This window comes from Dasypus novemcinctus, chromosome 31 (assembly GCF_030445035.2).
Source record: "Dasypus novemcinctus isolate mDasNov1 chromosome 31, mDasNov1.1.hap2, whole genome shotgun sequence".
NCBI lineage: Eukaryota > Metazoa > Chordata > Mammalia > Cingulata > Dasypodidae > Dasypus > Dasypus novemcinctus.
This window is the reverse complement of record NC_080703.1, coordinates 42,541,414-42,554,550: the sequence shown is the minus strand read 5'-3', so window position 1 is coordinate 42,554,550 and position 13,137 is coordinate 42,541,414. Positions and strand designations below refer to the sequence as shown.

The 13,137-nt window shown below is 40.7% G+C and overlaps 1 protein-coding gene across 16 annotated transcripts in view; it reads right to left on the bottom strand.

Annotated features, from left to right (window-relative positions):
- Window positions 1-13,137, bottom strand: part of ANKRD28 (ankyrin repeat domain 28) — a 195,818-nt gene that overhangs the window by 13,886 nt on the left and 168,795 nt on the right. For all 16 annotated transcript variants that reach the window (XR_011647843.1, XR_011647844.1, XM_058290650.2 and 13 more), the window contains 7 exons: window positions 12,900-13,011; window positions 12,137-12,163; window positions 11,519-11,593; window positions 8,354-8,555; window positions 4,933-5,020; window positions 4,541-4,658; window positions 3,305-3,524 (listed from right to left, as the gene is read on the bottom strand). Coding sequence is in view for 14 of the 16 variants with exons in the window: in XM_058290650.2 (XP_058146633.1) it covers window positions 3,305-3,524; window positions 4,541-4,658; window positions 4,933-5,020; window positions 8,354-8,555; window positions 11,519-11,593; window positions 12,137-12,163; window positions 12,900-13,011 (842 nt within the window). In the remaining 2 variants the exon portion in view is untranslated. The remainder of the gene's footprint in view (window positions 1-3,304; window positions 3,525-4,540; window positions 4,659-4,932; window positions 5,021-8,353; window positions 8,556-11,518; window positions 11,594-12,136; window positions 12,164-12,899; window positions 13,012-13,137) is intronic.

The window sequence follows — 13,137 nt, the reverse complement described above, 5'->3', positions numbered from 1 at the left end:
AGGGAGGTGCCTAATTGCTTCAGCCTCCTCCACTTCCTGCTTTACTGAGTCTCTCATTATGTTTTTTCTCCTTGTGTCCCTTGTTCTGTCAGCTTGCTGTGCCTGCCCATCATGCCTGCTTGTTATCTTCTTAGGAAGCACTAGGATCCACACCAGCGGCCTCCCCTGTGGTAGGCAGGAGCCCAGTCACTTGAGCCACATCTGCTTCCCCATAGTTTAATATTTGGCTAAGAAAATGATGCTGTTTCCTTTTCCAGTTACTCTAACATTCTCAAACAATAGCTTTTCTTAATCTTTACTCTGTAATTGCTTTTACTAGGAAAAAAAAGCTATTAGAAAACGTGTAATCGTGTTCCATTTTTAATGTCATTTCTTTGACCTATTCAGAAGGTTCTGAGCTTTGGCAGTGACTGGAGACGAAGCAGGGTGGGAGCTCCTGGCCCCGAGTGGGAGAGGCCAGGGACGTGCTCAGCACCCTGCAGCGCACGGGCCCCTCCCAAGGAAGGACCTGGCCCAAGGCAGAGCCGAGTTGAGGAATTCTGCTTTTAAACCATCTCTCCGAATGTTAAACGCAGTACGAAGAAACAGCAGTGGCACGCTGTGCAGGACTGGTTTCAGAGCCTTCCTTTCTCCTGGTGCAGCAGTTCTCAAGGTGCCTTCTTGTGGCCTGGGGACCCTGGGGTAGTAAGAATGCAGACACGGATAGGAAAAGCCAACTGTCTTCTCTTAAGTCAGTCGCTGAAGAGATTTACCTCTCTTCTCACTAAAATTTTTTTAAAATGTTTATTTTTCATAAAAATGCTATTAACATGTAATGAGTTTATTGTAAAATAAATTAATATTTTAAAGTTTCTCAGCTTTACTTCCTAAACAGTCAATATCAATAGCTATAACCCACACAATCAAAGGCTCTTTGGGATTCGCTGTAAGCGCAGAGTACGAAGGGGCTCTGAGAACCACAGACCTAGAGAGCAGCCTGGCAAAGGGACTCCTGGGTCCCTGGGTTGCCTCCAGCAGTTATTACTGGATTTCATCAAGCCAACAATTTCATTCTATAATGTAGCCATGAAAGACAGAATGGTGAACTGGTCTTTCATGTTTCAGAAGGACATTCTGAGGATGCTTCGCGCTTCATCAAAACGCACACGTTTAAAAAAGGAAGAAGTAAGTACGCTTAAGTGCGACTGAATGACGAAACTGAAAACTGGAGGTTGAGGACGTAGAGCCAGGTCTCTCCTAAAACTTGATGACTTGAGAGAAAGGCTGTTTTCTGTTCTGTTGGACTGCTTCCCATTTTTTTTCTAGTCACACAATAATTACCAAAGTAAAAGCCTTTTTATGTGTTCTGCTCTTGGAAATTATCTGCCAAATTAATTATATATTCTGCTCTTGGAAATAATCTGCCAAATTAATAAAACAGCCTTTTGGCTAAAAATACATTACTAATTTCAGATTGCCTATATTGTCTCTTATTGTACACAGCTAACACCTTAAATTCCTCCCAGCTCAATTGAGAATCACAATTTTGCTACAATCTTGAAATTAAACACATCTGTTATGAATTCTAAATGGCAACCAGGCAAATAAGTTTGTGCGAAATTCTGTCTCTCGTACAAAATGTGCTAAATTAATGTGTCTAAATAAAGCAGCGACAGAGTCAGAACTCACTTTAGGGAGACAATGCTTTTCATACACACCCGACCAGAAATGTTATAAAGAACAACTCTCCAAAAGTCAGTGACGGCAGTGTGTTCACAAGCAAATGCTCTACCTTTTCTGAGGAAACACAATCTTATTGTGTGATTTTTCTAATGGTTAATTTTCACTGATACGTTTAAAAAAAAAAAAAGATAAAAGTCTTTGCTTCAAAACAATTTTACCTCACTGACTTCTTACATAAACTAAATTCATATAGGGAGTTATTTACCCATTTGTGTATTAGATACTTCAGGATTCCCTTATAAATGTCAAGTCACATGTCAACAAAACAAAATTTCACAGCAAAATTCAATATATTCTCTGCTTTAGGACCAATCTTTGGCCACTTCATATATTCACTAAATACCAACTTAATGAGTTGAAAAGGGAAAGAGAGAAGTCAAGCCTAAAGGTTCTGTAGTTTTCAAAACCATTCTGGTTAGAGACCTGAGGTAGTAAAAATGAAACTGGCTACGTTAATCCTCTGATCCAGCAGGCATCTGTCTGCTCACACCTCTAATGCTGCCCTTACCCAGAGTCAGAACGCAGGCTCAAGGACGGCCCAAGGCAGTGAGAGCAAGCCTCACCAGCCTGCACGTTGCCCACGGCACAGAACGGAGCTCTGAACCCTGGCACAAGGATTAACACAAAGATCAAAATACTGTATCTAAAAAACACTTACGGAAAACATCTAATTAAACTACGATTTCACAAGATTCAGATTTCTCCTCTTCCAACAAAACCCAACAACACTGCCAGTCCTAAGCCCAAACTCTGACAGGGCTGATACTTAAATTACACATAATGCACCCAAGTGTTTTCTGAGATGATCAAATCTATGGCCCTACACTAGGAAAAAAATTAACATAGCTCAGCGTATCTAATATTTTGATTAGTGACTCTTTCATAAGCCAAACTCCATTTTTAACACCTATACCTTAAAAATAGCTTTGTGTTCCCTGAATGACCTTTGGTGAGTTCTAAAAAGAGTAACTGTGACTGTGCACCTCCAGGGAACTAAAAATAAGTCTGTTTTAACCATGCCAGTTAACGCATGAACGTTTCCACTTTCACGACACACTAGGATTTTTATTCCTTTAAAACACTAAGCAGGCATGTTAGTGTAGATAAGGGGTGTGCTCAGAAAACATACCCAGATTTGTTTGAAATGTAATGCATGTTATTTCTTCTACCTTTTTCTTTTTGTTCTGATACAAGTACCCTCCGAAAGTAAAGGACCATATCAAAACACAAACATAATACAGAAAAGACAATGGAATTATTACAAAAGCCTCTTAAAAATGAAAAATACTTGTTTAAGCAAAAGTGTGAGAACGACTTCAAACTTGGTCATGGCTTATCTCAAAACACCTTTGACAACTATAAATACGTTGGCTATAGCATGGCAAGTAATGGCAGTGAGCTGTAACTACACAGCAGACTGTTTCTATGCTTCCTACTAACCATAAACTTACATAACTTTATAAACCTATATATACAGAAACATACCACACAGCATTCCCAGTAGGATTACAATGTGTTAAGTTAGTTGTCTCTGTTCGGTACATCACTGGCATCTAATGTAGGTTTGTGGCTGCACACTAACCATTGTAGCAAGCCCAGTGAAGTGCTGTGTACCCATGATTGTCTGCGATGGCTGGATTTGCATCCATAGATGCCGCTGACTGCAGAAGGGCTCCGAGCACCCCAATGTGTCCACAGGCAGCTGACAAGTGGATGGGCGTCCGGCCCCTGCTGTCCCGAAGCAGGCACTTAGCACCGTGTTGGAGTAACGCGTCTACACACTCTTCATGGCCCGTAACTGCCTGAAAGAAACAAATGTGCATGCTGGGTACTACATATCAACTAGGGATAATTTAAAACTTCAAAGGCTATATTTACCATATCCTCCCTTACCAATTAAAGCCATTTTGAACTTCTTCATTTTATCATTTTCTGAGTAATTCAGTACTTTTATTAAAAGTGGTTTAAAAATTCAGTTTCATCTTTGTATGAAAAAGTGATAAAATTCAGGCGTAATTCATGAAAATAATAGTATTTCAAAGGTGAAAAGGTTAAGACAAAAATGTATAAGAAAACATTCAATAGGGAAGCGGACTTGGCCCAGTGGTTAGGGCGTCCATCTACCATATGGAAGGTCTGCGGTTCAAACCCTGGGCCTCCCTGACCCGTGTGGAGCTGGCCCATGCGCAGTGCTGATGCGTGCAAGGAGTGCCCTGCCACGCAGGGGTGTCCCCCGTGTAGGGGAGCCCCACGCGCAAGGAGTGCGCCCTGTAAGGAGAGCCGCCCAGCGTGAAAGAAAGTGCAGCCTGCCTAGGAATGGTGCCACACACATGGAGAGCTGACACAACAAGATGACACAACAAAAAGAAACACAGATTCCCATTCCACTGACAACAACAGGAGCGGACAGAGAAGATGTAGCAAATAGACACAGAGAACAGACAACTGGGATGGAGGGGAAGGGGAGAGAAATAAATAAATAAATCTTTAAAAAAACCAAAACAAAACATTTGAGATAACTGTAAAAAGCCAAACTGACCAAAGGAAAAAAAAAAGTGTTCCAACACTGTTTTTCTTTGGATTAATTTTAGCTTTGCAGTTGTTCAAAACTGGGGTTCAAAAGTAAGATAATGAAAGAAACAAAGATTACTTGGTAAAAATTTAATGAAAATAATAGTCTAGTTGCTCTAGGTAACAAGTAGTCATAGATGCGTCTTGAAAGGAGATGGGTGTATTCCCACTCCCCCCCTGCAGGGCTCCCCCTGCCCCCCACAGGGCTCCCCCTCTGTGCAGGGCTCCCCCACCCCGCAGGGCTCACCCCTCTGTGCAGCGCTGTCCGCCCCCACTTGTCTTTGGCGTCCACGCTGGCTCCCTTGTTCAGCAGGGAGTACACACAGTCCGTGTGCCCGTTGAGCACCGACAGCATCAGAGGAGTCCTGCGCACAGCATCAACAGGGTCAGTGCTGCCACGGGGACGCCCCCTGTGCGTAAGCGCGAGGGCCTGCTTTCTAACTATGCCTTTGATACCACTTTATAATTTAAAATATATTCAGATTAAAAAACTATAAGGAAAGATAAACAAAAGAGAAAAACAAAAACAAAAACCATAGTTGATGTTACTAAGCTATATACTAGGACTGACTTACTACTAAGGGATAGTACGAAATCAACAAAGATCCTAAAAACAACTTAAAAATTAGTGACACTTACTGTCCATTTCCATCTTGAATATCTACTGCATTCTGTGGTTCTGCATTTCCTATTAGTAGTCGTAGGCATTCTGAATGACCATTTGTTGCTGTAAAGTTAAATTTAAAACTTCAGCAATTACATTTAATGTTAAAATAAAAAATGTCCACCTTAGAGCACATTTTCCAGAATATATTTTTTGGAAAGTTTCACTGTACTTGGTATGCAAGAAGGAAAATTATCTACAAGTTATCTCAAAGAAGATAGAGTGGTAAAGTGCAAGACACCTGAATATAAACACACACACACTTCTCACGGTAGGCCACAGCAGGCACCCAGCAGCCACACAGGGTCGTCTGCCTTGCCACTATCATGCTCGACTCACGCAGGCCTCTGGGGGTGGGTCTCCTGTCCTACGAGGGAATCACGACTAGACTAAGCCAGTCACAGCAGCGCCCTGCCCTTTGCCAGGCAGTGGCTTCAATGGTGAGCACACGGGCCAGTTCTGAGAACTGAGGGGAAGGAAGTCTGGAGGACTTCTGGGAAATATTCTATCCTTGTACTAAAAGCCTCCCTTCTTTCCTGATATCGAGTATGAGTCTATAAAGGAGTAGCTGTCCTGCAGCACGGGTTCAAATCACGAGCAGAAAAAAGAGCCTCTGACCCAGAGCTCTGGCACCACTGCTGAATCCACCAACCCTGGAAATGAGCTGACCTCTGGACATTTCATGTGAGTGAGTCCCTGTCACATTTAAGCCATTTTTAGTCAGATACTCAATTATAGCTAAAAGAACTCCAACTGATATACATACAATAAAAGAAAAACATGGTATCAAAGAAAGCATTTATGTGTCCAAATGCATAAAACGAGTAATGGTATAAGTACAAATGGCCTAAAGAAAACAGTAAGCTTTTTATTTTATTTTTATTTATTTCTTTCCCCACCCCTTGTTGTTTGTGCTCGCTGCCTGCTCTGTGTCTGCTCATCATCTTTTTAGGAGGCACCTGGAACTGAGCCCAGGACCTCCCACGTTGGGAGGGAGTCGCCCAATGGCTTGAGCCATCTCTGTTCCCACTTACTACATCTCCAGTGTTTCCTCAATGTGTCTCTTCATTGCGTCATCTTGTTTGTCAGCTCACTGTGCCAGCCTGTTGCATTAGCTTGCTGTCCTGCTCGTCTTTAGAAGGCATCGGGAACCAAACCAGGACCTCCCATGTGCTAAGAGGGCACCCAACTGCTCAAGCCACATCCACTTCCCAAAAAACAGTCAGCTTTTAAGATAAATTATATCTTCTGCCAAGTTCAAGTACTGTCCATTTTATAATAAAGTTTAAAGAAATACATAAACCGCACAATGATACAGAAAAGAATGTCTCTCATTATTCCTCCTGAGAGTCCAATTCTAGTGAGAGCAAGCTGGGTGCCTAATATTCCACTGTACTTGTTAACGGTTGTATTAAATTCTAATAGTTATTAAGAAATGTGGCTCAAAATTACCTCCCGTCTATAAGAAGCACTCTGCCAGCAGCTATCACAACTTAGTAATCAGCAATGGTGTCGCATCACTTGGGGTGCTTCAAGGAGATCTTATTCGACTCTTTCATTTTTTAAATCAATTCACTTATACTCAGTGTATAGCAGCTATTGAGAAGCTTCTTTTCAAAAAAGATTTAATTATTTTACCCCTTCCCCACCCCCTCATCCCGCCCTGCTGTTTCTGCTGTCTGTGTCCATGTGCTGTGTGATCTTTTGTATCTATTTCTCTTTTTGTCTTCTCATCTTTGTCCTCTAGGATTCACTGGGATTTGATCCTGGGGACCGACCTCTGATGTGGAGAAAAGTTTCCTGTCAGTTGCACCACCTCAGTTCCTGGTCTCTACTGTGCTTCACCTTGACTCTCCCCTTCATCTCTTTCGTGGAGTCATCATTTTGCTGTGTCTCACTTGCACGGGCACTGGCTCACTGGGCAGGCACTTGGCTCGCCACATGGGCACTCACATGGGCACTTGGCTCACGCGCAGGCACGCTTTCTCCTCTTCTTCTTCACCAGGAGGCCCCAGGAATCGAACCAGGGTCCTCCCATGTGGTAGATGGAAGCCCCATCACTTGAACCACATCCACTTCCCTTGATAAACTTTTGTGTCATCTAAGTTCAACATCCAAAACAGCAACCACAGCATAACTGTGGGAACACATTACTAATCTCCAGAAACAATCTCAGTGATCTATTCATGCCTTACGAGTAATAAGATGGTCCTTAGCAGACCCCTAAATTTGAAAGGCATCTACAGAAAATTGAAGGGTTTACATTCACTGAACTGATAGGTGCTCACAGTATGTATAACTCTTTTAGTGAACCTGACTTACGCTGGACTATACAGCACCTGTTAATCACTTCTGAGACTGATTAGTGTCTTAGTTCAATAGTTACCCAAGAGTACAAACTACTACACGAAAGCTTCAAATTAGCTCTGCAAATGATCTGTGGTTACAATATAATTTTTCTAATTGTAGGCTAGAAAAATAACTTCACTCTTTTTCAGAACAAGACAGTAGAAAATGATAGCATTCTGAACTCTTATTCATACCACATAGCAGTTCATATATACACATATATTAGGACTGTTAATCAATTACTGAAATATTTGTCCCTGAACTTTGTTGAGTATCTGATCATTTCTGAAAGGCTATTACAAGTTGCCAGTTTCCTAAAGAAAGGGCACAAGTTTTCTAAAGCAAATGAAACAAAGTTTGTGATCTATATTTAAATGCATTCCTAAGGATCACTTTATAAAAAGAAATTAATTTAAATTAATCTCATTACATAAAGATAGCTTTAATGAAGATGAGGAAAAATACACGGGTAGGATTTCTTCTTTAATTGTAACAGTACTGGTTATTTGAAATGAATTACCACCTAGTAATAATTTCTTAAGAGTTGTTCTGAGTCTGTGTCTGCCAGTGATACACAGCTGGTACCAAGTCCTCACATCAAACTGGTTACAGATCTCTGCATTTTCCACTCACCTGCAATATGGCAAAGCCACATCACAGAGGAGTTCTTGCATAAAGTAGTGCTCCATAAATCTTATATGAATGTTTAATGCAGTACACTGGTACAGCAAGTCACAATGTTTATCAACTGTTTAACGAAAACACTTTCAATCCAAAATAACTTCCACCAGAAAGAAGAGAAAATATTGCATTATTTTGTTGATAGTAGTATTTCAGAAGTAAGAATATTACACAAATCCAATTTCTAAGGCAGACAATGATTTTTTTAAATGTGGTTATAATCTTGCTGTTGGCTTTTCCCTGAGAATATAATCATTCTACTATTCAAAGTCAAATTATTCAATTACCATGAGCACTATATACCAGAAACTGAAAAAGAAGATTAGGTGGGAGTGGTAAATAAATCATGTATAATACTTGGCATACCTGCGGCATGTATAGGTGTTCTCTTCAAAATGTAATCCTTTACTAAGATTGAAGCTCCCTGATTAATGAGCACATCCACACATTCAACATGGCCTTTAAATGCTGCAAGATCTAAGGGCGTCCTTCCGCTACTGTTTCTCACATCGAGATCTAACAAAGACTGTACCAACACTTCTAGTGCTTGATGGTGACCATGATAGGCCTAGGAATAAAAATATAAATATGCATAGACTAAATTTCCAAAAAGTTTAGAAAGTGGAAAGGAAGTAAACTTGTCTTCACATTATTACTATATTTGAGCAAACTCAGAACTCCCATGTTGAGAATTCAGAAAGTTAACCATAGATTTTTCTTAATAATCAACATAGTAGTCTACACGGTTAGAGAATGGGTATTCAGCAAATAACCAAAGTTCAGATGACAGCTGACCTCTTCATGAGTTCACATGCCTGGTTCATTGCAGAGAGTTAGCAGACACGGGACATGGGTTCAATGAAGGCACGGACTCTCTGCTTAACATTACAGAGACAGCGGGCAACAGTGCTCGAGTCCTCTGATCTCTCATATTAAACCACCCCCACCTCCACCCCCTAACATGTTACATCTCACAAACGAACATTTCTTTATGTTTACGTAATATGTAGATGGAGCCCTGCCTGAGTATCTGCCGTTCACCAGGTACTGTGCTAGCTGTATGAGAGAGTAAGAACATCTGAAGTTTTGTCAGACTGAATCCCTGTGCTTTAGGATGATAAAATGCTTTCCAAATAACACATTTTAAGAAAAACAATATGTCAGTGAACTCTGTTATCTGCACTGGAACTGGATACTGAACAGGACACAGAAGACTCACGAGACACAGCCCAGTGGCAAGGGATGTTCTGTTGTGCGCACACGCTGCCGCTCGCAGCTAAGGGACGGCTTTGCTGATGCCATTCTGATTGACAGCTTACTGGGCTGGTGACTTACCTCTTACGAACTTCTCACTGAGAACTGAAAACCTATAAAACTCTAACAGACTTAAGCTAACTCTCACTTGCTTCTAATCTGAAAAAAGATACTTAGCTAGAGCCGAGAACACAGTGAATCAAAGGGCTGGAAGGGCACTTCTCGTGGAAATGCAGTGAAGAGCAGCAGAGGGCAGGGGGCTGGGGTCTTCTGACCCCTGGTGCCTCTGTGTGGACTTGCCTGACTACCTAGAGACTGGGGTCACTACCGATCACTGAACTGCGCTGCTCGAGGAGCACAGCTCATCCTATTCCTCAACACTTAGAGTCACTAACTTCGAGAAACAGCACATAGCCAAAAAAAGAGTAGAAAAAGAAGAGACAAAACACGGACAATTAGGAGCCGTGATGATTTGCACAGAGTTCTTCCCACTCTCAACGTCCCCGCACAGGACCAGGACAGGAACCCGCATGTCCAGCGCATGTGAAGCCAGGAATCAAGAGCAGGCTCCTGGAGCCCCAGGCCAGGGTACCCCCACTGCACCAGCTTGTCCTGGATGAGAGTACTTGGAAGGAAAACCACTTCAAGTAATTTCTGAAACCCTCCTAAGGATAGACACAAAATTAAAGAGTGGTGGTATAATCTCATTTCACTGAACCTAATTACTAAGATGGTTTCCATCACACTGCTTCAAGGCAGAGCACACTGTTCGAATGGAAGCACATAAAGAGGAACGTGCCAGATTGGGTGCTGGGGAGGAACAGACAAAAGTCAAGTCTCGAAAGGAACAAGTTAATAAAGAGTCTCACAGACTGTAGGACTTTTTGGAGCCTTAAATATGCAGATATTTGTTGACTCTCTAAAAGGGAAAACTTATTTGATCATGAAATACTATCTTACTGAACATAGTGAAAATCAAAGTGTTGGAAATGCTTTGGAAAACAACAGCATGGCTTTGGAATATGATAGAGAGCACTACTATTTAATAGCTATCACATTTTAGATAAATTATTGAACTCTAGGGTTTCAAATCCTCATAATACAGAAAATATTTATGCTCATAGAGTTTTGAGATAATGTATTCAAAGACTTGACAAAGTACTTGGTCTGGCATCTAGCAAGTATTCAAGAAATGACAGTGCTATTACGACGATGATGATGCAAGAAGAAATGCCTTGCCATCTGCTCAGACATTTCTTGCCACCAACAGTAAAACGGCTCTTTTCTCCTGCTGATTTTGCCCTTTCAAACGAATTATTTACTATGCAAGTACGGAAGAGGAGGTAGTATTTCCAAGGCCGCAAAGGGTAAGGAAGCTGGAAGCTTCAGTATGCCTTCTCACTAATTTAGAAGGTGACAGGAAGTACTAGCGGGGGGAAAGGGGACAGAAAGTAGAAAATTAACTCTAGGTGTGTCAAGACGTCAGAACATCTGTAAAGCAATCTTAAGGTAAAAACACAAAGAGCACAGGTGGGAAGAAACCACTATACAGGATCACTGACCTTGAAGCTCCATGTTAACCTAAGTATATACCCCTCTAAACATTTACTATAGCTAAAATCAGAGGTCTCACACATAGCTAGTGATAACACCCAGTGTCCTGCATTTTCAAAGTTTTACCCCCAATGGTAATGTGTTATGTTCTGAAAACAAATTCTTCTTTCAGCACAGAAAGAACCACATATTGGGCACTGCTTGAAGGTTTCTAAGTTAACTCATTTCCACATTTAATTGAAAGAATTGCCAGATTCTCCTCTAACTCCTCTTATGATTGACATGGAGAGAAAAACTTCAAAGGATTCTTAGGCTGGGAGGGACATTACAGATTATGAAGCCAAATCCTACGCATGGACCAATGAACACATTTAGTGTACATTCCAAGATCACAAAATAAGCAAAATGTAGAACGCTCATAGAAACTGTAGTGCTTATACCCCTGATTAGCAAATTAGAAGCCATTCCACTAGGATAGTAGGAGTTTTAAATTTCACTGTCATAGGCATATTACGTTCTTTCAGAGTAGGCCCTGGGAAACCCAAGGATTACCTATTTAAAATAAACCAGTGCACTGAAGAAGTCTCTGAACTTAAAGAGTTTTAATTTCATGTTAGTTATTACATAGACCCCAAACTCAAGCTACAAGGTTGCATCAATACACTGGACAGATACTTCCAGCAGAACGGCCATCGGGTCGGCTAGGAAGGCAGCAGTACTCACAGCCAGGTGCAAAGGGCTTGTTGTTGCTCTACTGTCTGAATCACTCAACATGTCTGTCCCCGAGGTTTCCATTAACTAAAAGAAAAAGGCATTTTAAATGTCATAAACAGCACTGTTAGATTTACTATAGCAGTTATTCTTTTTTTCCCCTCCAAGTCAAATCCATTTTAGAGCAGAGACTGATAGCTGAATATGCACTTAAAAATCCCAGACCATTATAAAAGCTACACCTGCAAGCGTAAAGAACAGGACCACCCTGAACGTGCTGTAAGGACAAAAGCTTTGAGGGAAGGCGACAGACTTAAGTTTGGGGGAAATGCTATTTAGCTGCCACCAAGTAAGTACTCTCTCCCCTTGCATCCGCGATCTCTGTTGCTACCTTAGATCTCAGGGCTTACATGCAAAAATAGTTTCAAGCTCTAGTAAAACAAAGAAATAAAATTTGCTTTTCAAATTTCAACGTTGCAGATGGTGGACCTCAAAAATACAGCAATGTCCAAATAACAGACTTGGAAAAGAAGGTTCACCATACAGTGGAAGAAATCTTATAATATTGTTTAGTCATTTCCCAAATGTTAAATATTCTGAACAGTAGAGGAAAAATCAGCTAATACTTACAACATCTAAAGGAGTTTCACTTGCAATCTGAAATAAAGTTCAAAGCAAAAATGTTTACAAAGTATCATTTATATATGAAAGAGATAAATGTTAACTTTCAAGTCTCTACTTTGTATCTTTTATACCCCCCTTCTCCCTGAATTTTATTTTCCCTGGAAGGGAAGAAAAATTAAATAATACACAAAGTAATCTAAAACAGCTGTTACACACTTGAATATCTTTTAACTTGTCCCTTACTCTTTTCTTCTGGTTTGGAAAAGTGGGGTGAATGGCTGGTGTTTTCAGGAATGAGACCAGATTTGAAATAAAAACTTAACTTTCCAGAAGCAGAGTCTCTCTTAACAAGAGGGAATGTGAAATGGATGGGTCTTTCAGAATTCCCTAAATAAATGCAGGGACCCTTCCTTTCACTGGGACATTTATTTCTCGCACAAGACATGGCACAGTTCTCGCACAGTTCTTTAGAAACTTCTGGAAAACTTATTTAAAGGGGCAGGGGAAGTAAATCCTACAGATATAGCATGGTGTTATGGGCAAGTCATAAGTACCCCTCCCCAGGGACCTAATTGCCTCCTATCTGCTTTCTTCTTGAATGGAAAAAGGAAAGGAGAAGTAACTTGTTGAGGTAAGTATGAACTTAAGATGCATATGTATTTTGAAAATATTAAAAAGTAAAGTAGAATTTGTTTCCTGATCCACTTATTTTCATTTATATTACATAACTGTAATGTAAACTTCTTCCCCAAGAATTTGGAATTCTTACCAGCTGAAGACACAGACGGTGGCCATAAGCAGCTGAATAGTGAACGGCATTGTAGCCCTGCTTATCCCGGATCCCTGGATTCGCATCATTTCTGAGTAAGTATTCCAGACACCTATATACAGTAACAACATATTCAAATTCAAAATCCTGCATTATAACTAATGATAAAACAAAGACTAAACTGTAAAAACTGACATTTTTCTTACACTTAAGTAATGGCGAAATCCTAAATATATCT